Raw genomic sequence first — 27,781 nt, 5'->3', positions numbered from 1 at the left:
CAGGGCCCCTGTGCACTGTGTTATCCATCTTTGCTGCTCACGGTGTGGCCCTCACCCAGCAGCTTCTGCCGTCGACACCTGGGGCGCTGGCTACACAGGCAGATTCCCAGACCTCCTGACTCAGAACCTGCATTTCAGCACACTCCCTGGGTGACTGGTACGCATGCCAACGTTTGAGAAACGCCATCCCACGTGCTCTCTCATCAACATTGAGAAATCACCACAAATAAAAGGAAATCTGGGAATGCACATCAAACCACAATGAGACACCAGTTCACACTTCACAGCCCTTAGGATGGCTACCACAAAAAAAGAAGAAAAGAACAAGTGTCAGTGGGGACATAGAGAAACGGGAAGCTTGTGACTGTTGGTGGGGATGTAAAATGGTGCAGGCGCGTGGAAAACAGTCTGGAGGTTCCTCAAAAAATTAAACACAGAACTACCATATAAGCCAGCAATTCTACCACTGGGCAATTCCACTCAAAAGAACTGCAAGCAGGAACTTTAAGGGATGTTTGACACCCACGTTCACAGCAGCATTACTCACAACAGCCAAGAGGCAGAAGCACCACAATTATTCACTGACGGATAAATGGATAAGCAAAACGTGGCCCGTCCATACAACGGAATATTATCACTCGGCCTTAAACAGGAAGGAAATTCTGGCACCTGCTACCACATGGATGAACCCTGAGGACATTATGCTCAGTGAAATAAGCCAGACACATAGGGACAAATCCTATAGGATTCCACTGATATGAGGTCCCTGGGGTAGACAAGTTCAGACACAGACAGTAGAAGGGTGGCTGCCAGGGGCTGGGGGAGGGGTGGGCAGTCAGTATTTAGTGGGGACAGAGTCTCAGTTTGGGAAGATCAGAGAGTTCTGGAGATGACAGTAGTGATGGCTGCATAACAATGTGAGTGCCCCTACTGCCACTGAACCGCACACTTGAAAATGGTTAAGATGGTAAATTTTACGTTACATGTATTTTACCACATTAAAAAAAAAAAAAAGCTTTGAAACAAGACAGGAAATCTGAGGCGGACTATGGGAGATGCTCCAGGCTTCGTTGTTGCCCCTCGACCTTGACACTTCAACCTGACTCCGTTTTCCCTGCACCTACCACCATGCCTGTGAAACACGTTTTAATGGAGCAAATCAGAACGTGTGGACATGTGTCTTAAAGTTTCTCCGTCTGGTTTATCACCCTCACCATGACCCACAGGCATTAACCCACACCTCTTTGACAAAACAAACAAACAAACAAACAAAACAGAAAATAGAGGCCCTATGATGAGTTTATCTTATACATGCATGTTGATTGACCATTCAGGAGAGCTGGGGCTCACCATGTCAGCCTGCGGGTCTACGTCCAGCCCTCTTTCAGGGGGCTTGTTTGTTCAAGGTTCCCCACTACATAAGGGAGCCTTTGCCCACATGCATACAGTCAGGCATTTATGCCTACATGTTCAACCGTGAACATGGTTTACACGAGCATAACACTGAGAACATGTAACTGTACGGGGGAGGAAGGACTGTGGTGGGGTTGGAAGAGAATTCCTCATTCCTACTTGGTGGTAATCAACAGACACCATCGAAAACGGAAATAAAGGAAAGAGAGAAAAAAAGAGGGAAAATAAGCAGATTATTTAGAAACACGGAGAAAAATAAGAGATTTAAAAGTGGCTGCCTTTGGTGAGCTGAAACCTGGGTGGGGGGTATAGAAGGGGATCTGGTAATTCACTCTCTAAATCACGTACATGTAGTACTGTCTTAGTCTGTTCAGGATGCTATGCCAAACGCCACCACAGGCTGGCGGCTTAAACAAATACCACTGAGCTCTCACAGTTCTGGAGGCTGGAAGTCCAAGATCAAGGTGCTGGCAGATTCAGTGTCTGGTGAGAGCCCCTTCCAGGTTCACGGCTGGTGTCTTCCTGCTGTGTCCTCACCTGGAAGAAGGGGTGAGGAGCTCTGTGGGGTCTCTTTTATGAGGGCTCCACCCCCATGACCTCATCACCCCCCGAGGCCCCCCTCCTAACGCCATCACACTGGGGGTTAGGTTTCAACATACGAATCTGGGGTGACACATTCACTCTATGGTAAATACTTAAATTATAAACCATAAAACTGAAGTTACCCAGGCGATGTAGGGTGGAGCACCTAGCACAGTACCTGACGCAAAACAGATGTGTCATGAACGTCTGCGCTGTCCCTCACATCACTACCACGGCACAGCATACATCACTGAGGTTCACGGGTGACCTTTCTTCTGTGGCTCAGAGAACACACCGCGACCGCTGTCCAGAGCAATACACCAGCAACTCTTCAAAGAAGTTTCAGTGGCTTTGCATGAAACCGAAAAATGATTCCAAGAAAAACTTAAAATAACAACCATCAGAAACACAGCTGTAAACGTCAGTGAGATACCATTTTTCATGTGTCAGGCGGAGGGCGAGCCGCCGTGCTGGGGAAGGTTCGGGCTCCCTTACTTTGGTGGTTGGGCTTCAACGATCAATGGAACTTCCAGAGGGAACTTGCCAAGAGCTATCAACATTACTTTAGGCACATCCTGCTGGGCCCAGCAACGCCAATTCCAGAGATTTCTCCTACAGAAGAACTCACACTTGCACAAAAAAGCAGCTTGTGTCCAAAAATTGGTAACAACCCAACTGTCAACCAACAGGGGACGCGGTGGACAAGTTATGGCAAGTCTAGATCATCGGAGATGATCTCTAAGAAACACCTAAGAGGAAGAAAGCTATTTGCTGATACTTCCAGGAACAGAACTGGGGGGGCAGCACCCAGAGTGGGAGAATTTATATCACATACTCCTATCTTCACTGACACCTGAATCATTTTAAAACTAAAAATAAATTTTTACAAGGGGAAGGGGGAAATTGGGAGTTACTCTGTAAGGAATAGAGTTCCAGTTTAAGAAAATGAAAACGTTCGGGAGACGGAGGGTGGGGATGGTTGCCCAGCGATATAAAGGTACTTAATGCCACAGAACTGCACGCTTGAAAGTGGTTAAAATGGTACATTTTACAGCAATAAATGAGTCAATATAAATGTGGCAACCCATTTCAACCGGGAAAAAAGAATCCTTGCTTATTTGGAGCTTAAAAAAACGGGAGCGGGGTTTGAAAGCACCTATCTCCGAAAGAGCTCCTCCCTTAGCAGCCCGCCACCCAGGAACTGGTCGCCCAGGGGGTGGGGAGTCTGTGGGAACCCCGGGCAGCGGGGCGAGGGGGACTCCGTGCGGCGAGGCGCGAGGAACCCCGGGCGGCGGGGCCCGCGTCGGGTCGAGCTGAGAGCAGCTTTCACCCCAAGTCTTCGACCGCAACAGCCGCGCGCTACCGGGAAGGCCGCCGCCACGCGCCTGCGCACACCCCACGCCTGCGCAGAGCCGGCGCCTGCGCGGACACCGCTTTGGGACAGATCCCCGCGCCTGCGCAGAGTCGGAGCGGGCCGCTGGCCAGCGGGGGCGGGCTCAGCGTCGGCAGTCCATCGTCCGATCCCGCTCATTGGCTGGGAGGTGGAGCGTGGACCGGGCCCGCCGCTGATTGGGCGGCACGCGAGCAGGTGGGGCGACGCGGACCAATCGCGGGGCTGGCTGCGGCGCGGGTTGGAAAGGCCTGCTGCCGTGAGCTGGGGTCGCGTTGTTTTTCGGACATGGCCTCGGAGGAGCCGGTCGAGGTGGTGACCTGCACCGCGCCGGTCAACATCGCGGTCATCAAGTACTGTGAGTGGCGGGCCTCGGGGCGCGGGATGTGGGGGCCCTGCGGACGGGGAAACTGAGGCTCGGAGGGGCCGGTTTGGGCGGTGGACCGGGTCCTCCGCCCGCGGCAGGTGGGCTGGGCCCTCGTCTGGATGAGATTGTGTGTCCGTGTGCAGGTGTGAGGACCCGCCGCGCCCTCCACCCGGCAGGGCAGGGCGATCGCGGAGCTGGGCACCCCCTGCAGCCGGGACACCTGGGGGCACTGTCCTTACGGGATGTCCGTCCCCGCGGAGCTAGACATCGGGAGACACAGTCCGTACAGGACGCCCGTCCCCGCGGGGGCTTGGCTCCCATGGTCACGCCCACTCTGCCACCTCCACCTGCTCTCCGTGTCTGTCTTGTTCTGGTCTCAGGAATGCTCCTGGGATTAGCTCTTCTTGCTCACTAGTTTCTGGAGAGTCGCCCCGGTGAGTCTTGGAGTCAGTACTTCTCTCCTGTTCTGTTCCCAGCGTAGAGGGGCCGCAGTTTGCTTGGCCATATGCTCTTTCAAGGCAGCTGGGCTGTTTCCAGTTTGGGTCAATTATGAATAAAGCTGCTGTAAACTTTTCTGTACAGGTTTTTGTGTGAACATAAGTTTTCATTCTTCTGGATAAATGGCCCGGAGTACAGTTGCTGGGCCATAGGGTGGTTGCATGTCTGGTTTTTTAAAGAAACAAACTTTTCCTGCGTGGCTGTACCATTTTTCATCCCTACCAACAACATATAATGTAGGTGTGATCCAGCTTTTCTGCATGCCGTGTTGTCACCAGCTGTTATTTTAGCCATTCTGATGGGTGTGTGGTGACATCTCACTGTGGCTTTAGTTTGTGTTCTCCTGCCGCTCAGTGATGTTGAACAGCTTTCCCAGTGCTCATGTGTCCTCTGAGAGTCTTATGTGAAATGTCTCTTTAGGACTTTTGTCCACATTCTAACTGAATTATCTGCTTTTTACCGTTGAGTTTTGAAAGTTCGCTTTGTATTTTAGATACTAATTCTTGCTGGATGTGTGGTTTGCAGATATTTTCTCCCACCGTGTAGCTTCTCTCTCCATCCTCCTAACAGGGTCTTTCAAAGGGCTGAAGTTGTTAAAAGGGCCCAGTGGGTCGTCTTCTCCATCCTTGGTACCAAGTCAGAGACGTCTTTCCTAGTCCTACGTCCTGAAGAGTGTTTATGTTTTTTCCTAAAAGTTTTAGGCTTTTACGTTTTAAATCTAAGTCTGTGATTCATTCTGAGTGATTTTTTTGGTCCAAGGTCTGAGATGTGGGGCTCGGCTCTGCTCAGTGGTGGATATCCAGTGACCCAGAAGTGTTTTCGGAAGAGGCTGTGCCTCCTCCGAGGAACTGCTTTTGCACTTTTGTCAGAAACCAGTTGGGCGTGTTTATGGGGGATCCTTTTGGACTTTCCTGTGTTACCTACCAGGATTCGTCTTTCTTATGTCCCGTAACTGTCTGCCACCCCAAAGACCCTGCACAAAAGTGCGGCACCTGTGCCTAACAATGGATTTGAAATTTTGGACTTTCTGGAAGGTTTCCTGTGTTTGCTGTGATATGACAGGAGTGGAAGTGCTCAGCGGAAGTGGGGGGAATGCTGTCTCCAGGGGGAACGAACAGGGAGATTTGAAGGGTTTTCAGTAACTGGGGCTCCTTCTGTTTGGGAGGAAAAGGCAAGGGCCTTATAATCAGAGCACTCAGCACTTGGTAGGCACTCCAAGACTATTTGTTGAGTGAGTGAAAGACAAAACAGAAGCAGTGAAGCAAGGGGTCCAGCCCTGCTCTCGGGAGCTAAGTGAAGTGGGGGAGCAATCCAGGAGGGCTTCCTGAAGGCGGGGGCACAGCAGGAAGAGGACTTAGATTGTGCAGTGAGAGAGCAGGGTTCAGGCAGCTGGGGAGCTGTGGGGTGGCAGTGAGTGTGGGGAGGGGTGGGGCGTTGGTGGGCAGGGGCAACAGTGCGCCAGTCTGCTGGGCTGGGACGCTGACTGGCTTTGCCGTGGGCCATGTCTTCCAGGGGGAAAGCGAGATGAGGAGCTGATCCTGCCCATCAACTCCTCTCTGAGCGTCACGTTGCACCAGGATCAGGTGAGCCTGGGCTGGCGATACACACCGAAAAAATACTTACAAAACCTTTGTTTACAGATGGTGGCAGTAAACCCCCAGCCAACAAATGCTGTGCGTCCCGTCGCCCGCTGTGAGGAGTGCTCAGCGCACAGGCATTCACACGCCTGGCGCCCCCCCAGGAGGTCCTTGCCCTGCATTCTCTGCCAGGAGATGGGAGCATGGGCCGCGCCTTGGGCAGTGGACGCCCATTGGGTGTTCCCACCACCCGAGCCCGGCCCGCCTTGGCCTCCACCTCCAGCAAGGCCACTGCTCTGAGTGGGCGCCCAGGAGGGACCAGGGCCAGAAAGGCCCCCGTAGAGAGGGGTGCTTGGCCGATGCCCCCCACTCAGGTGGCCCTGCACTTTCTTTCCCAGTTAAAAACCACCACAACGGCCGCCATCAGCAGGGACTTCACAGAGGACCGGATTTGGCTGAACGGCCGGGAGGAGGACGTGGGGCAGCCGCGCCTCCAGGCCTGCCTGAGGGAGAGTGAGTGGGGGCCCCGGGGATGCTGGGGTCAGGCCAGGCCCGCTCCTTCCCCTGTGCCCCTTCCTTGCACTGGGCGGGTCCGAGTGCACAGAAGGCGCTGCCGGCCGTCACCTCCCACCCCACCCCCCCGTACCTCCCACGGCCCAGGGGCAGCGGACGCCCGTCAGCACAGCGGGGTCTGGGCCTGGGGCCTGGGGTCTCCCGGGAAGGTCTGCATGCGGAGCTCGGACAGAGGCCGGTCCCCTCCGTGCTGACCCACAGCACTGTCTCCTGTCCCCGCAGTCCGTCGCCTGGCCCGCAAGCGGAGGAGCGTCGGCCACGAGGACCCGCTGCCCCTCAGCCTCAGCTACAAGGTGCACGTGGCCTCGGTGAACAACTTCCCCACGGCCGCGGGCCTGGCCTCCTCAGCGGCAGGCTACGCCTGCCTAGGTGGGTGCCCGGGATGGGTCCCAGTGCTGTGCCCCGGGCATGGGGCAGTGGCCTCGGCCGTGTCACATGTCTGAACGCCAAGCTCCGTGTATAGGATCCTGTGCGTGACAGAACGCCCCTCAAACTGGCTTAAACTAAGTGGGGACGATTTCTTGGCTTACGTAGCAGAATCCCAAGGACTGTGGCCAGCTCCAGGCTCTCGGACGGCCTACTGGGAACCCATCTCTCCCTCTGAATCTCTGCTCTGCCCTCCCCTCTGTTGGCTCACCCTCCAGCAGGGACCCCCACCCCCGAGCTGGGGCACTTACCACAGAGGTGGGCAGCTGAGTCACGGCCTCCATGTAGCCTGAGACCAGTGAGCCGGGCTGCATCGGGGGCAGACGGCCTGCCTCGTGGACCCCCAGGTCCGCATCCTGGCATCAGACCCTTGACCAGTTCTGGCCCTGTGCCCAGCGCTGCCAGCAGCCCCGGGCGTGCACACTTTTTGCCCTCTGTGCCTTGGGCCCTGCCCCAAACAGCGCCCCTCAGAGCTTCTCAGAGAAGCTTTCTCCGGCCCCTCGGCACACAGGCCTCCCAGTCTCCAGGGGGGCTTGCCCTCCCGCCAGAGCCCCCTGCGGAGGCTGAGCGCATGAGCACGTGGGTGCTGGATGCCAGCCGTGGAGCTGGGGGCCGAGCCTCCGTCCCCCGGGTGCCCCCCGCCCGCGGCACTGAGCACAGGCCAGGGCCCCTCCAGCCTGTCTGAGCCTCCCCGCCCCCATCGCTGCCTGCAGCCTACACCCTGGCCCGGGTCTATGGCGTGGAGAGCGACCTGTCGGAAGTGGCCCGCAGGGGCTCGGGCAGCGCCTGCCGCAGCCTGTATGGTGGCTTCGTGGAGTGGCAGATGGGGCAGCGGGCCGACGGGAAGGACAGCGTCGCCCGTCAGGTGGCCCCCGAGTCACACTGGCCGGAGCTCCGTGTCCTCATCCTCGTGGTGAGCGGGAGGGCCAAGCGGGGGGCGGGAGGGCCTCCCCAGCCCCCGGGGCCGCGGGCGTGGCGCAGACCTCCCTCCCTCGCCGCAGGTGAGCACCGAGAGGAAGCCGACGGGCAGCACGGCGGGCATGCAGACCAGCGTGGAGACCAGCGCGCTGCTCAGGGTGAGGCCGCGGCCGGCTGGGCGGGCGGCTCCCGGGGCGCTCGGAAGCCGGGCCCCGTGGCTCTGCTGGGCTCACGGAGCGGCCGCCTGCCTTGCAGTTCCGGGCCGAGGCGCTGGTGCCGGCACGCATGGCCGAGATGAGCCGCTGCGTCAGGGAGCGCGACTTCCAGGCCTTCGGCCAGTTGACCATGAAAGACAGCAACCAGTTCCACGCCACCTGCCTGGACACCTTCCCGCCCATCTCCTACCTCAGCGACACGTCGCGGCGGGTCATCCGCCTGGTGCACTGCTTCAACGCGCACCACGGCCGGACCAAGGCAGGTGCGGGGCCGGGGCGCCCCGGGCCGGGAGCCGGTCGTGCCGGGGCTTCCCGGAGCCCGCTGCTCTGGGGGCTGCAGCTCCCTCTCGCTTGCGTTTTGGTTGCGCGGCCCCCCACCCTCGTCCTGAGCGGGCGGCCTGCGGGCACTGGGAGCTGGTCTGAGCCGGTCTGAGCCACCTCGTGGTTCCAGGTGGCATACACGTTTGACGCGGGTGCCAACGCTGTGATCTTCACCCTGGACGACACTGTGGCCGAGTTTGTGGCTGCCGTGAGGCACAGCTTCCCCCCCGAGCTGAACGGAGACAAGTGAGTTGTGGGCCCCAAGCCGGGAGGCCACGGCAGGCGGGGACCCGTGGGGCCGCAGGTGGTGTGTCCCACGTGTGCCTCTGTGTGACCGCGGACGCTTCTCCGCTCGGCCCAGCCCCGGGGCCACACGCGTGCCGCCCGCAGCTCCTGTGACGGCAGGGCGTCTGGATTTCTTCCTCTCCGCTGTTTAAGGGACCCAGTTCTCAGGGAGGGGATGCCTGCCCGCTAGGGGCGCGGGAAGCGTGGGTGGGGCCCTTTGATCTGTCACCCAGAGAGGGCGGTGCCACTTCGAGTGGGAAGAGCCGGATGCTACCTTCCACACCACGTGGGACCGGCCCCACGACCGAGGACTCATCGCGCTGGTCACCCTGGGGGTAGTTTGTAGGTTTAAGCACCAACCCGAGTGTCAGCTGAGGCCTTTTCTTCCTAAGCTGTGTCCCCCAATGGGCGCAGCAGCAGCCGTGGGCCAGGGTGAGAGGCGGCACCAAAGCCTTGTGGAGGTTTCCCGAAACCCTCCCCTCAGTGACGGCGCCTGGCCCTCGGCATTCCCGCTCAGCGTCTGTGTGCCTGGTGAACGCTCGTAACGTAAACCCACCATTCAACCGCTTTGAGGTGCACAGCCCGGGGCGTTAAGAACATGCTGGGCGCCCTTGTCCGTCAGCCCCAGAGGCCCCGACTCTGTTGATAGTCACGACCCCCCGGCCCCCGGCAGCCGCGTCGTGTTCCGTCCTGGATCTGCCCGTTCTGCACACGCCCCATCCCTGCACTCGCCGTCCAGTCCTGCCTTGTCTCCTAGGTTTCTGAAGGGGCTGCCCGTGGAGCCGGTCCCGCTCTCGGATGAGCTTAAGGCTGCGCTGGGTGCGGACCCCACCCCCGGCGGCGTCAAATACATCATTGCCACGCAGGTGAGTCCTGGCCGCACACCGCACGTGCCCTGCGGGCTCAGCCCCAGACCATCCACCCCCAGTGTGTCCCGGCGGGAGGGACAGTAGAGTAGCCGTGAACCTGCTCCTTGGTTTCAAAGCACCTGGCGTTTCCCTCGCTCACTCCCAGCGGATGTTTAAGGATGCAGGCGGTGTGCGGGGCGGTGCTCCCGTGCTGAGGGGTGGGGGGGGGTGGGGCTGGAATGTGCGGACCCCCAGAACAGACCAGGGTCCCCGCTCAAGAGTGGCAGGGCCGGGATTTCCGCCACATCCATCCAATTCCCAGACCCGTGACCTGTGCACCCAGGCCTTGGCCTCTACCGTCCACCCCAGGACTTGCTGTCCAACCCAGGTCTGCCCGGAGGGACTGAGGCTCTGCTGGAGGATTGGGCCCTGGGCCCGGCATCACCAAGAGGGTGTCATCCGACCGGCCCTTCCTGGAAGGAAGTCGCTCCCTGTCACCTGCCCTGACATTGATTCCTCAACCCCCTAGGTGGGACCCGGGCCTCAGGTCCTGAATGACCCTGGCGCTCACCTCCTGGGTCCCGATGGTCTGCCGAAGCCAGTCGCCTGACCGCCTCCTCGACGGAGCCCTGGCCGCCGCTGGGAGAAGGGGCCGCTTTGCTGGGACTGGGAGCCGGGTGTGGCAGCTGCCCGGCCGTGCTCGTTGGGATTTGTGGGTGGCCGCCTGGCTCCGGGCCGGGCAGTGTGCTGTGGCCGAGTTGGACAGTGGAATGATGCCTGCAGGTGCCCAGGCGGTCAGGAGCAGGGGCCCCCCAGGTGCCTCACCTTTCCCCGACCTGCACCCAGCACCTTGCTGAGATGGGAGCTTGCTCCCAGATCCAAGCACTGGGGGACCGAGCCGGCCAGTGGGGAGCTGCCGGTGCATCGCCAATAAAGGGCTCTGGCCCTGAACTCGGGGGTCACTCCCACTGCCCCTAACAGCAGCTTGACCACTGGAGATGAAGGCGTGTCAGGGGTCCCCCCTCAGAGCTGGAGCACGGGCCACCGCACAGGGTACAACCTCAGGACACCCCCGTGAAGTGCTCCGCCTGACCCTGAGCCCAGGCCCCCGAGTGGGTACAGGGTGTCTTCCCAAAAAGACCAGTGTTGTGTCTGAGGGGACGGGGAGCAGCGCCAAGGCCGCAGTAAAGGCAGTTCAAGGACTCTGCCTGGCGTGCTTTCTCTTGGTCCAGGCAGAGCTCAGCGAGGGGCTGGGAGGGCACGGCGGGAGATGGGGCTGGGGGCTCGACTTCTGCCCCCAGCTCGCCCTTTGTTGCCCAGCCACATATGGGGTGCTCAGCTGACCCTGCCCCACGGCCATGGCCACCACCGTGGTGGATGTGGTCACTCAGGCTGACAGGCTGGGGACGCAGTTTGGGCCTGTCTCTAAGCTCCGTCCAGGAAGGGAGGTGGGAAGCGGTTTTGCGGGCAGGAGCCCCTACTCAGCCCAAAGCTGTGGGTCTGCGACCGGAGCCCTCCCTCCAAGTGAGCTTCTCCATTCTTCTGACCTGACCGACCTCACCCTTCGCATCCCTCCCCATTGTCCTACCCCAGCTGGGGGTAGGAGGGGGAGGGCATCTGAGCTCTCACTCTCTGACCTTGATCCTGAAGGGGGGGGGGGTGTCAGAGGAGGGAGGTGACAGAAGACAGGGCCCAGCACCGCTGCATTCTGGGTTTTCCCGGAAGCTTCCCACATTCTCACCACCGCCCCTCCCAAATTAGTCTCTGAGCAAAGGGTTGCCTGCAGAGGCCACACCTGTCCACGCCTGCACTAGCCCAGGGCCGGGTGAGGCGGAGGCTGGGCCTGCGCTGACCTCGGGGAGGGATCCCCACCAGGCTCCGGGGTCCTGGCCTGAAGCCCCGCCCCCACTGGAGTCCACCGCAGCCGAGCTGGCTGGGTCTGCACGGAGGAAGGCCTGGCTGGGGCTGGGTAGGGCCCCTTCCTGAGCTCCAGCGCCCAGGCTCTCATGGAGGGGGTGGGGGACGAGGCTCCTGGGAGCACCGGCACCCCACCTGCCGCCAGGCCTGCCTGCCACCTGGGGAACCGGGGCTGGGGCGGGGCCAGCGGCGGGGCGGGGCCGGGCGGCGCCGGAACTGGGGGGACTCGGGGCGGGAGGCAGGCGGAGCTCTGGGGACGCGGGGTGCGAAGGGCCTGAGCCGTGTCCGAGCCGGGTCGCCGCCATGGGGCAGATCGAGTGGGCCATGTGGGCCAACGAGCAGGCGCTGGCGTCCGGCCTGAGTGAGTGGGGGGCCGCCGCCCCGGGGGCGGGGGCTGCAGAGCGCGGCTGCGCCTGCGGTGAGGGGTGTCGCGGCAGTCCAGGCTGGAGCCCGGGCTGGGGAAGTGGGGGCCTGGAGACCCCAGGCTATGGCCGAGGAAAGGGGGAGGGGGCAGGCTGGAGAGGGGGCGGGAGAGGGTCCTGAGGAGCCAGAGACGCCGGGCTGCAGGCCAGGAAGTGGGAACTGCGGCCTGGGGGTGGGGGCCCCGAGACTGGAGACTCCAGCGGGAAGGAGTCTGGCGGCCTGTGTTGGGAGCAGGCAGCAGCCTCCGAGCGGAGCCCTGGGGCTGGGGAGGGGGATCCGGGGCCCTCCTGCCCCTGCAGACCCGGGCACACCCACACCCCATCCTCTGTCCCTTCACTCCTCCACCCCCTCCCCAAAAGAGGAAGTTGCAGTCGGGGGAAGAAGCGTTTGCCCCCGGTGGTTTCCGGAGAGTCACCGCCCAGCAGGGTTGGGAAAACCCGGCCTGACCCACCCCTGCCTGGACTGGCCCCTCCTGCCCCGGGGGTCCTGGGGTGTGGAGGTGGGCTCCTCCTGCCTCCTGGCCTTGGACTTGGCCCGTGGGGGGCGACCGCTCTGTCTCTGGGGCCCAGCCCTGAGTCTGCGCAGAAGGCCATCGCACAAGGCGGCTGGAAACAGCCCGTGTGACCTGCTCCCACCCAGCCCCCTGGGGCTGCTTCTGGGGAGGGGCGGCGCTGTCACCCTGCCACCCCGCGCTCACAGGGGCGGAAGCCCGAGCTGCACAGACTCAGGAACCTCCCAGGAGGCGGGGGGCCTGAAGCAAGAAGAAGCCGCTCACGGCTCTGCCCCTCCCAGGAAGGCCCCACACCCAGGCCGAGTGGGCGGGTGGGAGGACGGGGGGATACGGGGGTGAGGAGGGTCTCAGCCCACCACCGCTTACCTGGGACCCACCCTGAGGCCCCCACCCCCGTCCCGGGGACTGGAGGAGCCGGCGAGGCTGGGTGGGGAGGGGAGCTCCGTAAGGTCACGTTTTGGGAGGTGGGCAGCTTTGGGGCACCAGCCCCAAGATCTGTGTCCAGGCAGACAGGCCCCCTTCTGGCGTCTAAATGGCTGAGAACTCAGTGGGTCAGTACCTGGCTCTCCTCGCTTCTGCCCAGAGCTGCCCTCTCCCCCCACCATCCCCCCCGCAATGACTACTGGCTCAGCTTCCTCCGCCATCAAAAGGGGAGGTTTGTCAGAAGGTCCCCCTTCTGGCTCCGAATTCCTCCTTTTGCTGACTTTTCCTCCTGATTCAGTACTAACTACAGCCCCCCTGGGCTGACCAGGCCAGGCCCCACGAGCATCGCAGCCCGTGGGCCCTTTTTATTGTAGAAAGTCCCATCTAATCAGCCCATGTCCCCTCCGATTCCGACTGCTCCGCCCCTGGCCCGCCAGTCCTCTGGGGCCCACCCACCCTGGCCTTTGCGGAAGCGGCTTCTTCTTGAAGCCCACCTCTCAGCTCACGTCCACCTGCTCAGAGAAGTCTTTCCAGAGCACCAGAGCCTGACGTAGCCAGCACCTCTGCCCACGTTCACCTTGTTCACCACGAGCTGAAGTTTCCATCCCCATCGTGAGACCACAGCCCCATGGGAGCTGAGGCTCTTGCTAATGATGGAGGCTCAGGCCAAGGAAATTACACCCCCAGGTCGAGTGGACATGGTGCTGCCTGAATGCAGGGGAAATGTCCCTTCCCTCCTCCAGCTCGGGGAGGTGCTGACAGCACAGCAAGCGTGAACGTGAGCGTAGCTGAGCCTGACACCAGTGGAGGATGATGACGGTTCAGGGGCCGAAGGGAGGGGCGCCAGGAGTCAGGGCTTTCACCCGGTGAGATTCTGAGGCCAGAGCCGGGAAGAAACAGACCAAAAGATCATCCCCCCCAAGGAACTGTGCCATCTGCCACTGGAGCCTGGACGAAGAAAGTCTCGAACAAGACAAAACCGCTGGAAACTCAGGCCTGTGCTGCGCATGGAGGGGGGGGGCTGCCCTCCCCCACCCTGTGCCACAGGAAGTGTAACCAGGAAGTTCAGGTCACCGGAAAGAACTACTGAAGGATGTGCTCCAGCGAGAGCAAAGCTGGATCCAGAGAGAAGGACGGCAACACCAGCGTGAAGACACTGACTGTAAATAATTGATAATCGTGGGTAATTTGGGGTGAGACTGAAGTTAAACCTTCTAAAGTCCACATGTGGTTCAGGAAGAGGAATTTTTTTTTTTTTTTTTGGCTGCGCCACGTGGCATTGGGATCTTAGTTCCCCAACCAGGGATTGAACCCGTGCCCCCTGCATTGGAAACACAGAATCTTGACCACTGGACTGCCAGGGAAAGTCCCAGAAAGAGGAATTTTAAAATTAAAGTTTGATCAAGTCAGCGGAAGGCAGGAGAAGCAACAAAAAAAGCTAGTTCAAGAGAAGACACAAATAAGATAACAAAGTAAGTTATCTGCAATCATAGTCAATAAAAGGTGTTAAATTCACTATCAGATCGCTTAAACTATAAAGAATTTAGCTCTATCAGCTTATTCATTATAGCCCAAGACCAGAAGCAACTGACATGTCCCAAAGGCAGGAGAATGGATAAATAAATCGTGCTGGATTCACACAGCAGGAAACTACCCAACAAGACAAAGAGTGAGCTGGAGCCCCATGCAAACCACCGCAGGAAGGGCCTGGACAAACCTGTTCAGCAAAAAAGGGCCCTCAGAGAACTTTCCGGGGTGGCGGGAATCTTGATTCGGGTGGAGATCACGTAGGGGGTCACACATGTAAAAAGTCTGTGCACTTTGTGTAATAATTATACCTCAATAAATGACTGGAAATCCTGGGGATGGTTGGTGGTGACGGTGCCACAACAATGTGAATGTGCTTCACGCCACTGAGCTGTTCACTGATTTTACCACAATAGAAGAAAAGAATTACTGGGGAGGAAAGACAGAGATACACTCGCTCGCGGCAGGCGCACACAGAGCGGCAGGTAAAGGGCCAGAGAAACCAAGTCCACCCCGAACTGGTGGGAGTTTCAGCATCAGACAAAACACACGAATGGGGTCGACCAGGACACCCCCAGCCGGGAGAGAACGTCCACGCAGCCGGTACAAAATCGGCAACCAACGGCGCAGTCTTTAAACGCATCGAGCAAACACTCAGCGTGTTGAGGGTCCCGGGCCTGGGGGGTGTGTCCAGGCTGGAGCCCAGGCCTCGCCTCTCCCCCACATCCCTCAGCAGCTCCTCAGCCCCCTCCCCGGCGCGAATGCTGCTTCCCAGGGGGAGGCGTCCCGACCCCCATGCCTACAGCCATTCCCCATCACCGGCCAGGGGCTGCACCCGTCTGGGTCCCCTTCCTGGGCTAACACGGTGGCGGACAGAGGGCAGCTCTGTGGTGGACTGGTGGCCCCTCTTGGGGGGGGCGGTGCACAGGGAGGTGGCCGGAGCCCCTGCAGGGATGCGTGGAGCACCTACTAACCTGCTTCTCCTCTGTCCACAGTCCTCATCACCGGGGGCATTGTGGCCACGGCCGGCCAGTTTGCCCAGTGGTACCTGGGCTCATACTCCATGTATCCTCCCGCTGCACACCCCGGGTCGGGGCGGGGGGGTAGAGATGCCGCCGCCCCTGGAAGGCAGGAGGGGCTCAGAGCAGGGAGGTGACAGACCCACCGGGCCGGGCCCTGGCGGGGTGGGAGGTGTCAGTGCCCCCTGAGGGTGGCACTGAGGCCTCGGGAATGCTCGGGATCCCCTCCACACCCCCGTCTCTCAGCCACCCTCCCTAGCCAGCCGGGCCTATCCACGAGTGGACCGGGTCCCCCCTTCCCCCCGCCAGCCCGGCTGTTACAGGCTCTCTGGAGGCCAAGGCACGCGTGGGGGGAGGGAGGGCACCGGACAGCAAAGAAGGCAGCAAAGTGGCCAGAGCTATGGGAATCCCATCCAGCTGTTTCCCAGCTGCGTGACCTCAGGCAGTGGCCGCACCTCTCTCTTTTCTCATCAGCAAAGGGGGCTCACTGCGGCCCCTCAGGCTGAGCGGGGCTGTTCCTTAACCGCAGCTTCAGTGCGGCAGGGGTGTTGATCTGCCTGCTAGAGTACCCCCGGGGGAAGAGAAGCAAGGGCTCCACCATGGAGAGGTGGTGAGTCTCCCCCACCCTGCTCTGGGGGTCTCCCTGGGAGCTGTAACCACGGAGGAGCCTGGTCCTGTCCCCAGCACCAGCCCACTCGCTGTCTGCCCAGCCGCCGAGCCCCCGGACCCCTGGGAGGAAGAGCGGGTGCTCTGGGCCGGGGTGGGCGGTGGGGTGTGCTGAGCTGGACGCGGTCTGTCTCCCCTCCCTCCCTCTGCCTAGCGGACAGAAGTACCTGACCAGAGTGGTGAAGGTGTTCGGGCCTCTCACCAGCAATTACTACATCCGGGCCTTCCTGCACCTTGGGTGAGTCTCTGCCCACTTGGCATCACCAGCGCCGCCGGCAGAGGACTGCTGGGGTCAAGTCAGGCCCCTCCCGGGCTCTGCCAGAGGTTCCCTAAACCTGTATCCGTCATTACTTACAGGGTAACGGTTCCCCCCGACCTGGTAGCGTAAGTCAGGAGTAAGCAGTGTTCTGGGGCTGACTGGGCTCAGCTGGGCGGTTCTGCTCAGCCGTCCCACAGTGAGTCTGGCGGCCGCTGCCAGGGAGACCGCCACGCCCAGCGCCTCTGCAGCTGCTTGGGCCTCCTCCCTGGGTGGTGGCTGGGGGCCCAGTGCCCTGTCCCTTTGTCTGCCTGGCTTGCCCTGTGCAAACGGCTCAGGGGCCAAAGTTAGAAGCCCAGCCTGGGCAGCACAGGGCATCCCCTCCGCTCAGGGTCCTGGGGGCTTTGCCCTGAGATCCTGTGGTCTCTGACCAAGGCCTGGGGCTGCAGACCCCGCTTCTGACTGTCTCCCGTCCTCCACCCCCTCCCCAGGCTGTCGGTACCTGCCGGCTTCCTGCTCGCCACCATCCTGGGCACAGCCTGCTTGGCCATCGCAAGCAGCATCTACCTGCTGGTGAGTGGCGTCCTCCGTGCTCGGCCCCGCCGGTCATTGACAGCCTTGGCCCCATGGCTGGCCCTGCAGGCCGAGCCCGTGTCCTTGCTCACGTCGTGGGGACGGTTACAGCGTAGCCTCCATTTTGGTCCATCTAACGTGCTAGCCGTTCCCCTACGTCCCCTGTAACCTGTGCTGCAGCCCTGCGAGGTGGGAGGCGGGGCCCCCACTTCACAGACAAGCGGCGGAAGCTCAGAGAGGGGACGTGGCTGGCCCAGGTCCCACGGCCGGCAGGCCCGGCCTGGATTGGGATCCATCGCTCAAAGGTTTCTCATCCAGTTCGGCATGCTGTCAGGAGCACTTCCCGGGGAGCTCGTGAGCAGGGCAGACGCCACGTGCAAAACCCTCGGGGCTGGGTTGGCCTGGAGTCCAGGTTACTCAAAGCGCCCCTGGTCGGTAAGGCTGCACGAGGCCACCTTTACAGCAGGGCAGGGGGCGGCGGGGATGGGGCAGGGCCCCCACCAGGTGCAGGCTGCGGGACGCTCGCCGTTCTCCTGCGCGTGGCGCCCCCGACCCGCCGAGCCGTGGTTCCAGCCCCGCCACGGCCACCAGCTTCAGTCAGGCCGACAGGGCCTGATGATTTTGACTTGATTGCTCCACCGATGACGAGTTGGCCGCCTCCTCATTCGCTTCAGCTGTCTGAGTGCTTTTGTGCTGCCTGTTCAGATCTTTTGCCCATTTTTCTATTGGGGTTTTGTTTTTTTCTTGTTAGTTTGCAGGAATGTCACGTGTATTTTAATTGTGAATCCTTTGTCAGTTTTAGCCATTGTGGATACTTCCTCCCTCTTTATTAAGGATCTAACTTTGTCCATGAATTCTTCACTGAGCAGAAGTCTGTCTGTCTAATATATTTATTTGCTTTATGGTCTATGCTTTTTAAAAATGGCTTTCCCTGCCCATATGCCATATTTTCCTGCATTCTCTTCCTTCAACTTTCTAGTTTTACCTTCTGGGATACAGTGTTCTAGTTTGGTTTTCTTTTTTCTCTTAATTAATTTATTAATTTATTTTTTGGCTGCGTCGGGTCTTCGTTGCTGTGCACGGGCTTTCTGGAGTTGCGCCGAGCGGGGGCTACTCTTCGTTGTGGTGCGTGGGCTTCTCATTGCAGTGGCTTCTCTTGTTGCGGAGCATGGGCTCTAGGCATGCGGGCTCAGTAGTTGTGGCACTCAGGCTCAGTAGTTGTGGTGCATGGGCTTAGTTGCTCCGCGGCATGTGGGATCTTCCCGGACCAGGGCTCGAACCCGTGTCCCCTGCACTGGCAGGCAGATTCTTAACCACTGTGCCACCAGGGAAGTCCCAGTGTTCTAGTTTTTAACTTAGGAGGTGTGATTATAGAAATTCACTTTATTCTTATGCTTCATAAAGTATATGCTGTCACATTTTTTTTTTATCAACTAATGTATTAGGGGATACAAAATGAAAGATACACGTTCTTAGGTCCACTTGGCCTGTGGCCCTGGAGTCTGCGTTTCAGCAAATTCCCTGGGCCGTGCACTCTTCCTCCTCAACACACCTGGGCCCCTGGCCTCCCTGGCCACCCTCCTGGGCCTCTCCCCACCCCCGTCACCCAGAGCTGCCGGCCTCAGTTCAGCATCATGGCCACTGGGGCCTGGGCTCCTGTCCTGCTCCTGGCCCTTAGTCCCTGGGAGGAAGGCTGTGCACCTGGAAGCTGCCTCCAGGGGATCTTCCAGGAGCCCCGGGGTTCAGCACCCCTCGCCCTTGTGGGGCCCCTTGTGTTGTGGTGAAATAGCTGGGATCTGACTGTGTGGCCTCAGGCCCATCAAATAACCTCTCTGAGCTCCAGTCCCCTCAGGTCTCACTGAATTCGGTCGTGTCCTGGCTCCTGGCGGGGGTGGGGGAGCACAGGGGCGGGGAGGCGGTATGGCGGGGCGGGGGCGGCCCGGGAGGATCCCCAGCCCAGCCCCTCCGTGTCCTGCAGGCGGCTATCCGCGGGGAGAAGTGGACCCCCATCGAGACCAAGCCCAAGGAGCGGCCGCAGGTGGGGGGCACCATCAAGCAGCCACCCAGCAACCCCCCGCCCCGGCCCCCGGCCGAGGCCCGCAAGAAGCCGAGTGAGGAGGAGGCGGCAGGGGTCCCTGCGGGTGGCCCCCATGAAAACCCCATGCCGGTGACTGATGAGGTCGTGTGACCAGGGCCTCAAGCCACTCCCGTCCCGCCAAAGCTTCGAGGGCTCCTCCTGCAGACGGGTGGGGGTGGGCGGCCCCCAGCCCGGGGCACCCCCTTTTCTGCAGACTCCTTCGGGTTCACTGGCAACAGGGCTGTCATCTTCCTCACTGGCACTGGGATCCTGGTGCATCGCCTGTTCCATGAAACACGGATCTGGAATTCCAAGTGTTTGTGTTTCTACTCTGGAAAAGAATGTCTCAGGTCTGGGGGGAGGGCGTGTGTGTCCCTCCAGCTCCCTGACCTGCTAGGACTCACCTGCTGGAGCACCCCGCGGACCACCCTAGGGCCGATGTGCCGTGGGCAAGGTGCCCACTCGGGACTTCCGCTCCAGCCAGGTCGCCGAAATTGTTACCAAACCAAACTTGGGTCCGCTCACCCACGCACAGCGAAGCCAGTCTGCTGACACGCGTTGTGGTGAAGGCAGGTGCAGGGTTTATTGCAGGCACCGAGCAAGGAGTCCAGGCAGCTCGTGCTCAAAAGACCCCCCAACTCCCTGGTGGCTTTCAGGGAAAGGTTTTTAAAGACAGAGTGAGTGAGGGAGGGAGGGAGGGTGGGGGAGTAATCAGTGGGTGAGTGAACCCAAAGTGGGTTCGGTAACACATACACACCCACACACCATACATGCCCCCCTCGCACATGCCGCACACACACCACACTAGCCGTGGCGGGGCCAGGAGCCCCTGTGGCCCCCAAAGCTTTGCCTGGCTTCGGCTCACACCCCAGCCTCGGAAGCCCCTTCCTTCCCCGGCACCCCCTCCCCCGAAGTCTGGAAAAGCCCTTACATCGCTCACCTCCTCCTCTCACACTTTCAGAGCTGGGGGTCTCTAGGGGCCTCTGGCCTGGAGGGCACCCTGCCTGTCAGCCAGCACTCTTCGTCTTCAGCATAGATCCAGTCGGCCCACCGTTCCTCCGCCCCCACTCCCAGGCCACTCCCAGCGCTGCCCTGTCCCGCCCGGTGCCCGGCTCGGAGCCCGCAGGCTCCCATAGCCCAGGACGGACACTGTCTCCGGCCCCCGCCCCCATCTGCTCTGGCCCTTGTCACCCCGCCCACTGGGCTCCAGCCACACTGACCCCCGGGCACAGGCAGGCCACCTTCTCAGCCTCTGCACAGGCCATCCCCTCTGCCTGGAGCAGCGGGCCCCGGATGGCCACTCAGGTGGTTCTCAGGTGGCCTCCACTGCAGCCCCTCTCCCTTTCCTGATCCCTTCACCACCAGCCGGCCCAGGGCTTCGCTGCTGCGCCGTGGTTGTCGGTCACCCAGGGGGCAGGTGGGGAGCTATCCGTTTTGTTCACTGCTCTGATCCAGGACCTTCTGTCGTGATAGGTCAGGTGGTTCTCAGGTGGCTGGCTGGGTGCCTGAGCTGGGAGGTGCCCGTTAGCTTGGCTGCCCCTCGTCTGGCAGGTCACCCGTGGTGGACAGAAGCCCAAGGGGGTGTCCAGAGCTGCCTGGGCCTCTGCTGGGGTAGGGAGAGCATGACTCAGCCAGGCTCGGGAGAGCATGACTCAGCCAGGCTCCAAAGACATGTCCCCCTGAGCGGACCCCCCGGGAAGTCACCCCAGGACACCTGTCCATGGGGTAGGGAGGTAGTCCCCAGGGGCCACACCCACGTCTGTGGGTAGAGGGCTGGGCTTTGGGAACGAGTCCCATCGCCAGACCCGGGAGCTACTGCATGGCCAGCGGGGCACACCTGGGCTCCACTCTGTGAAAACATAACCCCGCCCTGGGTGCACCTGGGTCCATGCATAGACCTTCCTAGAAGGACAGACGATGATCTGGGCCAGTGGCTGCCCCTGGGGGACCAGCTGGGTGTTGACGACCAGGCAGGGGAGAGGGTGAGAGAGTGGCTTCACCCACTGCCCTCTGCCAGCCAGTGCTGTGCTCTGAGATACTGTTTACCAGGGAGACAACGCGTATTCACATGTAAATAAATAGCTGTTTTAGAAACACAGGGGTGCTTGTTCCTCCCAGGGGGCTGGGGTGAGGGGAGCCCAGGGGGCCAGGAAGTGGAGGTGGCCATCAGAACACCTTTTCCCTTTTCTGTAGCTGTTTTAGCAAGTTCTAGAAGAGTGAGAATGTTCCTTCTAGCCCAGCTGTTTTTGTCAAAGGATAAACTGCATCTCGAGCTGGGGGCTGCCCAGCACAGGGTCATCCCCCAGGCACCGGGGACTGGGCCCTTCCCAGGCCAGGTCTCAAAGCAGAGGCCTGGAGCCTCGGTACCTGCCCACGGCCCCAGGGGGGCACATAAATAACTGATAAATACACATAAATAGGAGGGGCGTCCCTGAGGCCAGTCCAGGAGCCGAGCCGGTGATCACCGGGCCGACCTGGGCAGGACACAGGTGCAGCCCACGGGCACTCGGATGAACTCGGTGTGGAAGGCAAAGGCCCCGGGCGTGGGCGCCCCCGCCGCGTCCCGGGAGCAGGGCCGACGGCGCAGCACCAGGAGGCTCTGGGCCAGCGGCACCGAGTTGAGCGCAGCCGTCTCGCGGCCTGTCTTGGCGCTGAGGCAGCCCCTGCACAGGCACTCGGCGAAGGCCAGCTTCTGGGGGTAGCGGCTCTCGTCCGTGTCCACGCTGCGGGACAGGCAGGGTGTCAGAGAGCCTGGGCAGGCGCCCCCTTCCCTGCCCGCGGCCCCACGGCTGCCCCACGCGCTCAGGGCGGCTCCGGGCCGCAGGGCGGGAGGTGTGCGGCGCTGGGAGGGCTTGGCATGCAGCTGGTGCCCAGGAAGTGAGACTGTGCGTGTGCCCCACGGCCCTCCCAGAGCCCAGAAGCCCCCCTCTCTCCCTGCCAGTCCCAGCCCCACCCCTGCAAGGACTCAAATGGGGGCCCCCCATTTTCCCAGGGGGACCCTGGTGTCTGAGGTCTGGGCTGAGGTCTGAGACACTGGGCGAGGACCAGCTCGCGGGAGAGCCTTGACCTCCCAGTGGTGGGGCCGGCCGGCCGGAGGTCAGCAGGTGAGAGCGCTGAGGCTCAGGGGGCCCAGGGGCCCGTGCCCAGGGAGGCCCGCTCTCACCGGTATCTCCAGGGCGAGATGGAGCGCTGGTGGACGTCAGCTTCCAGCACCTCCTCAGGCTGCAGCACAGGGCACTGGTTCCCGGCCGGGGGCCCCGCGTGCCGGCTCCTGCGGCCCGCCGCCTCCAGGCTGGACACCAGCGCCACCGGCAACGCCTGCTCCCACCTGGCCGCTCGCGCCAGCAGGTGGGGAGGGGCGTGGCCCAGGGGCAGCTCCTCCGCCGAGTAGCAGCGCGGGGTCCCGGCCGTGTGGGTGCGGGGCCCCGCCCGGAGTGGGGGGCTGTGCTGAGCCAGGCTGGTGGGCAGCCAGAGCAGGAGCAGGAGGACAGGGGAGAGCTGGTGCAACAGGCGGTGGGTGGTCAGCGGTGCCCAGGGCAGGGGCCCCGCGCTGCCACCCGCCGGCTCTGCTCCCTGTGGAAAGTGGGCGGGGGCACGTAGCCTCCCTCTACAGTTGGGGAAACGGAGGCCCGGAGGGGTCTGGGCTCCTGGGTCCTGGCTCCCTTCTGCCCCCAGATCTGGGCAGCTTCCTGGACCCTCCCGCACCGTCCTCAGCCTGGGTGTCGGCGGCAGGCCAGGCGGCACCGTCCAGGGGGGAGGGTGGGGAGAGGAGCGGCTCACCATCGCGGCGGGGGCTGGGTTCCGGGCTCCGCAGCGGTGCACCTGGCGGTCCCGGCGGACCCAGTGGCTGCCCTGGCTGCAGCCGGCTTGCGGCGCCCTTTATACCTCGGGCCACACCTGGGGAACATCCGGCACCCTCCCTCCTGGGGAAGGGCCTGGCGATGCTTCCTCCTCCCCTCCCTGCAACTGTCCCCTCCCCTCCAGGACAGGGGGGACCCACTCCTCCCTCCTCTCCCCCACCTCCAGGGACCCCACCCCAGGCCAAGCACTTGCTAATGGGGCTCAGAACGGTCTTTCCTGTGTGACAGGCACTCTCGAACCTTCTCTGAGTGCCGAGTCCTGACCACGTGCACGTTTCTGCTGTTTGGACCCGGTGACCTGAGGCGAGAGCTTCCTCACTTTGCGCTGCTGCCCGGTCCTCCACCAGGGTTGATTCTCCCGTCCCCTCCTCCTGCCACGTGGGGAGGTTCCGGAAGGGACCGGGGCGGCTGGGGGCCAGCGACCCCTTCAGGATTCTCTGCTGGGCTTCTGTGGTTTCAGTCAACAAAAGTGCAAGTCTGAGGTGGAGGAGGTGACAGTGCCCTGGAAACTTTAAAGGGCAGGGTGCCCTAGGAAGCTTCCTAAGGAGGCCCCCGGAGCCCACCCGCCCCAACTCCGTGCTGCTGGTGAGGGTGCTGGTGGTGCCTTCGTTATCCTAAAAGGGAGACGGTTTAGGGCCAGATCCTGCCAAGCTTTGAATGCTGAGGTTTGGATGCCATGCTGGCGAGGGCCCGTCTGCCCTGGTCCTCTCGAATCAGTATAAAATGTCCCGCTGAGGAGGGCCGGGGCATGGAGGATGGAGTCAACCTGCCTTCTGGGTTTCCTCACCTGCTGGCAGGAGCCAGAATGTACACCACGAAGGGGCCAGTCTGACTCTGGTGGCGCAGACTCGGTGGGCAGGAAGACCGCTGAGAGAGGGACGGAGAAGGCAGTGGGACGCCGGGGTCCGCCCAGGACCTCCAGTGGGCAGCGTGTGACTCTGGGCCCCGAGTCCGCCCGCCCTCCCAGCCTCGGTCTGGAGGAAATGTTCCCACAGCGGGCATGGCGTCACGGCTGTTCTCCGGCTTCTTTCTGACCGCTGGATGGATAGACACGTGGAGGCCCCAGGGCTGCTCCTGCCTACCGCACCCCTGCCCGTGGCCATCCACTCTCTGCTTGCACACCTCCTGCGGCAGAGAGCTCACCACCTGTATTCACCTCCTGGGGCGGCCATAACAAAGTGCCCAAAAATGGGGGGCTTAAAACAACAGAAGTTTATTCTCTCATGGTCTGGAGGCCGGAAGCCCCAAGTCAAAGTGTCAGCAGGGCTGGTTCCTTCTGGGGTCTCTGAGAGGGAATCCTTGCTGCCTCTCCCAGCCTCTGGCGGCTCCTGGCGATCCTTGGGGCCCCGGGCTGTAAACGCACCAGTGCAGCCTCTGCCTCACTCCCACATGGCCTCTCCCCGTGTGTGTCTCTCGTCTCCATACCTTCTACGGACATTCACCTACCCAGGGTGATCTCATCAAGAGCCTGACCTTAAGCACAGCTGCAGAGACCCTTTTCCCAGATAAAGGCACATTCTTCCCAAGCACTGGGGCTAGGCCCTCAACATAGTTTTGGGGGACACAATTGAGCCCCTTCCACCTTCCACCGGGACAGACGCTCAGGTCCAGAGAAAGACCCCCCTTAGGCTGAGCTGAGGCTGGCCTTATTGCAGGGCACGCAGGGCCTCAGAAATCCCAGTCCCCGCCTGCCTCAGCCCCAAAGGTAGTGTGAGCCCCTCCAGGGCAGGGACACCGTGCAGTGGACCTGCCCTGTCCCCAGCCGTGGAGCTGCCCTCGCAGAGTGAGGGGAGGGGACACCCACGCCTGGCACTGGCCCCTGTGGGGGGAATCCAAGGGGAAGCGGCATTGCCTTCGTGGGGCTGGGGTCCCCCGCAAAGGATCTTCGGAAGTGAAAGGCTCAGGGGTCCCTACGCCAAGGAGCTGAGCTTCAGCATTTTCTGTGTCTTTGGGTGGGCAAGTCGGGGACAAACCCCGGGGCCGGGGCTCACGCCTCCTTCCTCACTACCACCCCGAGCTGTTTTGTGTGCACTGGTGGCCTGCCTGGGGTCAGGGTCCCAGGCACCCACGGAACGACAGGGCGGAGCCCAGCAGTGCCTCATTCCTGCGGGCAGCTGAGGCAAGCACGCCGGTACAGGGTTAGGCAATACTGGAAAGGCAGCTGCAGGAGGAAGGCTGGAGAGTGTCCTGGAGGAGGTGCCCTGGATGGCTCCGCCCCTCAAACCACACCCACCACCTCTCTGCCCCCAGACCACACCCATTCGACCAAGCTCCCAAGTCCCCCTGCCTGGAGAGATGTAGAAAGGGGATGGAGGGGCACGGGGGGGGGGGGGAATGGAGGTAGGGGAGGAGGGATGGATGGAGACAGGCACAGAGATCTAGGGAGACTCGGACAAATGCAGAGACCACAGATGGAAGGCAGGGCAGAGAGAAAAGGGCAGAGCCAGGGCAGGAAGGCAGAAACACAGGAGCCACAGGGACACTCAACAGGGCCAGTCCCTCTGAGTGCCTCTGGGGTGGCCCTGCCTGTGGCTCGGAGCCCTTGCAGCCTTGGCTGGACAGGAGCAGCCCAAGTGGGCCTGGGCTGGGGACGCGGCCTGCAGGAGGGGTTTGCTCCAGGCCCTGCCAGCTCCAGGCTCGAAGTTCTCCCCCGTCCTAGAGGGAAGCCCAGCGGCAGGCCTCAGTCCCGTGTGTGAAGTGGGGGTGGCAATACCCTCTCCCCCGTCCCTCCTGTGGCGTGGCCTTTGCGACCACCGGGCCCCAGGCAGCCCTGCCCACAGTCAACCTAGGACACAGCCCAGTTTTCTCGTGCTCCCAAAACTTGGCACCGTCAGGAACGACCTCTTTGCCTCATGCTCGTCCACGGCCCCTCAAGGGCTGGCTGCCCAGGGCAGGGGTCCCTGCCCACTCACCCAGGGCCTGGGCCTCCTCCCGCCGACGGAGGCTGACTGCTGTCCTCAGGGGCTGACAGACCCGCAGGGGCTGAGGCGCTGCTGAACCGTCACGGGGGGAGCTGGACGGTTGGCAGACAGCAAGAGGAGGGTGGAGGCCCAGGCCTTGAGGGAACGGGGGGCACAGGGCTGGCGCTGCGGGGAGGAACTGGCACCGGCTGTGCATCACCAGCAGGCGTAAGAAACCCACAGGGACTTATCCGCACTGAACTGAGCTGCCCCGCTAGCTCCATGTATTCACTCATGACGTTGGAGGTGACACTTCACACTTGAGTTCGGAAAGTTATACACTGAAAAAATGAAATCTTTTTTTTTTTAACCCGTTCAAGAGCGAGAGGAGGAGAGACGGGCACGCTCGAAGCTGGCGAGTGCCTTGGCCTGGGGAGGGCGGCCCGAGGGGTGCGGCTCCCCTTCGGTGGAGCTAAGCCCCGGCCCCTTCCCTCAAGACGAGGAGGGTTAGTATGAGAAAACTCAGAAGGGCCGAAGCTGGGCTTTCTGCCTCTGCTTTACACTCGGGGAAAGCACACCAAAGTTCACCCCTGAGGAGGCCAGCTCCAGGACAGCACTGGCGCAGCAGACAGGGGAAGGCCTGAGGGGACGGGGCAGGCCTGGCCTGAGCTGGGAGAGGAAGGGTGAGGCGCAGCTGGGTCACAGTTCCAGGAACAGGAAGCAGTGCGTGCAAAGGCCCGGGCTGGGAAGGAGGAATGCACACAGGCAGGGGAGGGGATCGGTCGGGGTCTGCAGCTGCGGAGGAGGAGGGCTGGAGGGAGGGGCAGGGGTCAGTAGGCAGAAAAGAAACTTGAGGAACTGGGAATCACTCCCAGTGATTTTGCATGTTAACCGCCTGGCAGGGCCTCAGCCCTCACGTCCCCTGCGGGGCAAAGACGCTGAGAACCCATTATACCACAGAGCCTCCCTTTTCCCACATGCCTGGCCTGGAATGTTCTTTCCACTAGACCTGGGGGAGAGTTGGCTCAGGGTGTGACTCTCACCCCTCCCAGGACACATCCCTGCCCCCAGATAGCAAATGGCAAGCTGCTAGTTTAAACCCAGCTCCGGTCCAGGGGTCCCAGGGCCATAGGTCCAACCCAGGCGCTGGAAGCCAGGTCAGCCCAGCTCTTTGGCACAGGAGCTGGCTGGTCAGCAGGGCCAGGGGGGGCGGCGTGCAGACACCTGCGTAGGGGACTCGCTCACCTGCGGGCTCCTGGCTTCAGAGGCCATCACTGCTCGGCTGGCTCCTGGGGCCCAGCGGCTGGGGTGCAGAACGCAGGGACAGGCTGTCACCCAAGGTGTCCTGGATTCTGGCTCTGTGTCCTTGAAGGCCGCCCTTCGGAGAATGGGAGTTCCCTCTGAACCTGGCTTTGACCCGAGGGCAAATCAGATAAGTCTTGAGAAATTGCCCAGACACACTATTGAGGCCGGTGACGCAAGAAGCATTGCGTGTGCTGTGCTGTGGGGCAGGCGTGGACTGCACTGCAAACAGTCCACGCAGGAGGCCCCACGGCGTGGCACTGGCTCCCGGCCGGCTCTCCTGTCCCACATGTCAGTGGCTACGCAGCCTTGGGACAGAGCACCCGGTAACTGAGGTAACTGAACGTAGCCTCAGGGTCACAACCCCAGACCAGAGCCCCAGGCCGTGGCCTCCTGACGGCCCAGAGCAGGGCTCTGGGAGGCATGTCTGCAAGGACTCACGGAATTTGGTTTAAAGTCATCCAAGAGCAGAGGTGCCGATTGGGGACCGGGCGGGGGCACTCCCAGGCCCCGGCACCACTCTGCAAGTTCAACCCACAAGGAAGGGTCTCCCCCTCCAGTGGTCTTGGTCCCGCTGGGAGGAGAGCAGGGGCTGAGGAGGGCACTGCGGGCAGCGGCTCTCAGACTCGACGACAGCCTTTCCCAGCCTGCAGTGAGTGAGACAGCACCGTGGTCCTGGCCGGGGCGTCTCACACTCAGACACCCGCATGTCCGAGTGGGGTCCAACTGTGCGTTGAGGCACTGAGCGGAGAACTGGCTTTCGGGCTGGGGTCACCTCTCTGGCTCAGGGCCCGCTGCTGGGGAAGGTGGGCTCTCGCTCAGGCGGAGATCTTGGTGTTCAGGAAGCCCTGCCAGGCCAGCTCCCGCGAGGAAACCAAGGTGAGCGCTCCACAGGGTCCGGCCTCCTTCAGTCA

General features: G+C 61.7%; 3 protein-coding genes and 2 long non-coding RNA genes across 5 annotated transcripts; 2 read left to right on the top strand and 3 right to left on the bottom strand.

Annotated features, from left to right (window-relative positions):
- Positions 1-1,295: 1,295 nt before the first annotated feature.
- Positions 1,296-3,376, bottom strand: LOC132353407 (uncharacterized). The gene is made up of 2 exons (XR_009499022.1): positions 2,174-3,376; positions 1,296-1,950 (listed from the first exon to the last, which is right to left on the bottom strand). It is a non-coding gene; the product is annotated as an uncharacterized LOC132353407 (long non-coding RNA).
- A 246-nt stretch (positions 3,377-3,622) lies between these two features.
- MVD (mevalonate diphosphate decarboxylase) lies at positions 3,623-10,620 on the top strand. Its single transcript, XM_059903980.1, has 10 exons — positions 3,623-3,743; positions 5,763-5,833; positions 6,226-6,340; positions 6,623-6,769; positions 7,540-7,739; positions 7,828-7,902; positions 8,000-8,218; positions 8,411-8,526; positions 9,323-9,431; positions 9,943-10,620. Exons 1-10 carry the CDS (start codon positions 3,674-3,676, stop codon positions 10,021-10,023), a joined length of 1,203 nt encoding a protein of 400 aa, XP_059759963.1. The 5' UTR covers positions 3,623-3,673; the 3' UTR covers positions 10,024-10,620.
- A 939-nt stretch (positions 10,621-11,559) lies between these two features.
- On the top strand, positions 11,560-19,119 carry LOC132354047 (cytochrome b-245 light chain). The gene is made up of 6 exons (XM_059905619.1): positions 11,560-11,691; positions 15,210-15,279; positions 15,769-15,843; positions 16,054-16,137; positions 16,647-16,728; positions 18,707-19,119. Exons 1-6 carry the CDS (start codon positions 11,634-11,636, stop codon positions 18,914-18,916), a joined length of 579 nt encoding a protein of 192 aa, XP_059761602.1. The 5' UTR covers positions 11,560-11,633; the 3' UTR covers positions 18,917-19,119.
- Positions 18,104-19,955, bottom strand: LOC132354048 (uncharacterized). Its single transcript, XR_009499155.1, has 3 exons — positions 19,746-19,955; positions 19,210-19,454; positions 18,104-19,107 (listed from the first exon to the last, which is right to left on the bottom strand). It is a non-coding gene; the product is annotated as an uncharacterized LOC132354048 (long non-coding RNA).
- An 8-nt stretch (positions 19,956-19,963) lies between these two features.
- On the bottom strand, positions 19,964-22,589 carry IL17C (interleukin 17C). The gene is given in 4 exon segments (XM_059905618.1): positions 19,964-21,528; positions 21,969-22,462; positions 22,464-22,528; positions 22,531-22,589. Coding segments are annotated over 4 exon segments (879 nt in total). The 5' UTR covers position 22,589; the 3' UTR covers positions 19,964-21,266.
- Positions 22,590-27,781: the final 5,192 nt, after the last annotated feature.

The sequence above is a fragment of the Balaenoptera ricei genome, chromosome 19 (genome assembly GCF_028023285.1).
Source record: "Balaenoptera ricei isolate mBalRic1 chromosome 19, mBalRic1.hap2, whole genome shotgun sequence".
NCBI lineage: Eukaryota > Metazoa > Chordata > Mammalia > Artiodactyla > Balaenopteridae > Balaenoptera > Balaenoptera ricei.
This window is presented reverse-complemented; position numbering and strand designations above follow the sequence as displayed.

Excerpts from the sequence above, each read along its gene's own strand:
- MVD (XM_059903980.1), top strand. The coding sequence starts at position 3,674 with ATGGCCTCGGAGGAGCCGGTCGAGGTGGTGACCTGCACCGCGCCGGTC. Across the intron at positions 7,740-7,827 it reads TCCGTGTCCTCATCCTCGTG|GTGAGCACCGAGAGGAAGCC; the intron begins GTGAGCGGGAGG and ends CCCTCGCCGCAG. Across the intron at positions 8,219-8,410 it reads CGCACCACGGCCGGACCAAG|GTGGCATACACGTTTGACGC; the intron begins GCAGGTGCGGGG and ends TCGTGGTTCCAG.
- LOC132354047 (XM_059905619.1), top strand. The coding sequence starts at position 11,634 with ATGGGGCAGATCGAGTGGGCCATGTGGGCCAACGAGCAGGCGCTGGCG. Across the intron at positions 11,692-15,209 it reads GGCGCTGGCGTCCGGCCTGA|TCCTCATCACCGGGGGCATT; the intron begins GTGAGTGGGGGG and ends CTCTGTCCACAG. Across the intron at positions 15,280-15,768 it reads TACCTGGGCTCATACTCCAT|TGCGGCAGGGGTGTTGATCT; the intron begins GTATCCTCCCGC and ends CCGCAGCTTCAG.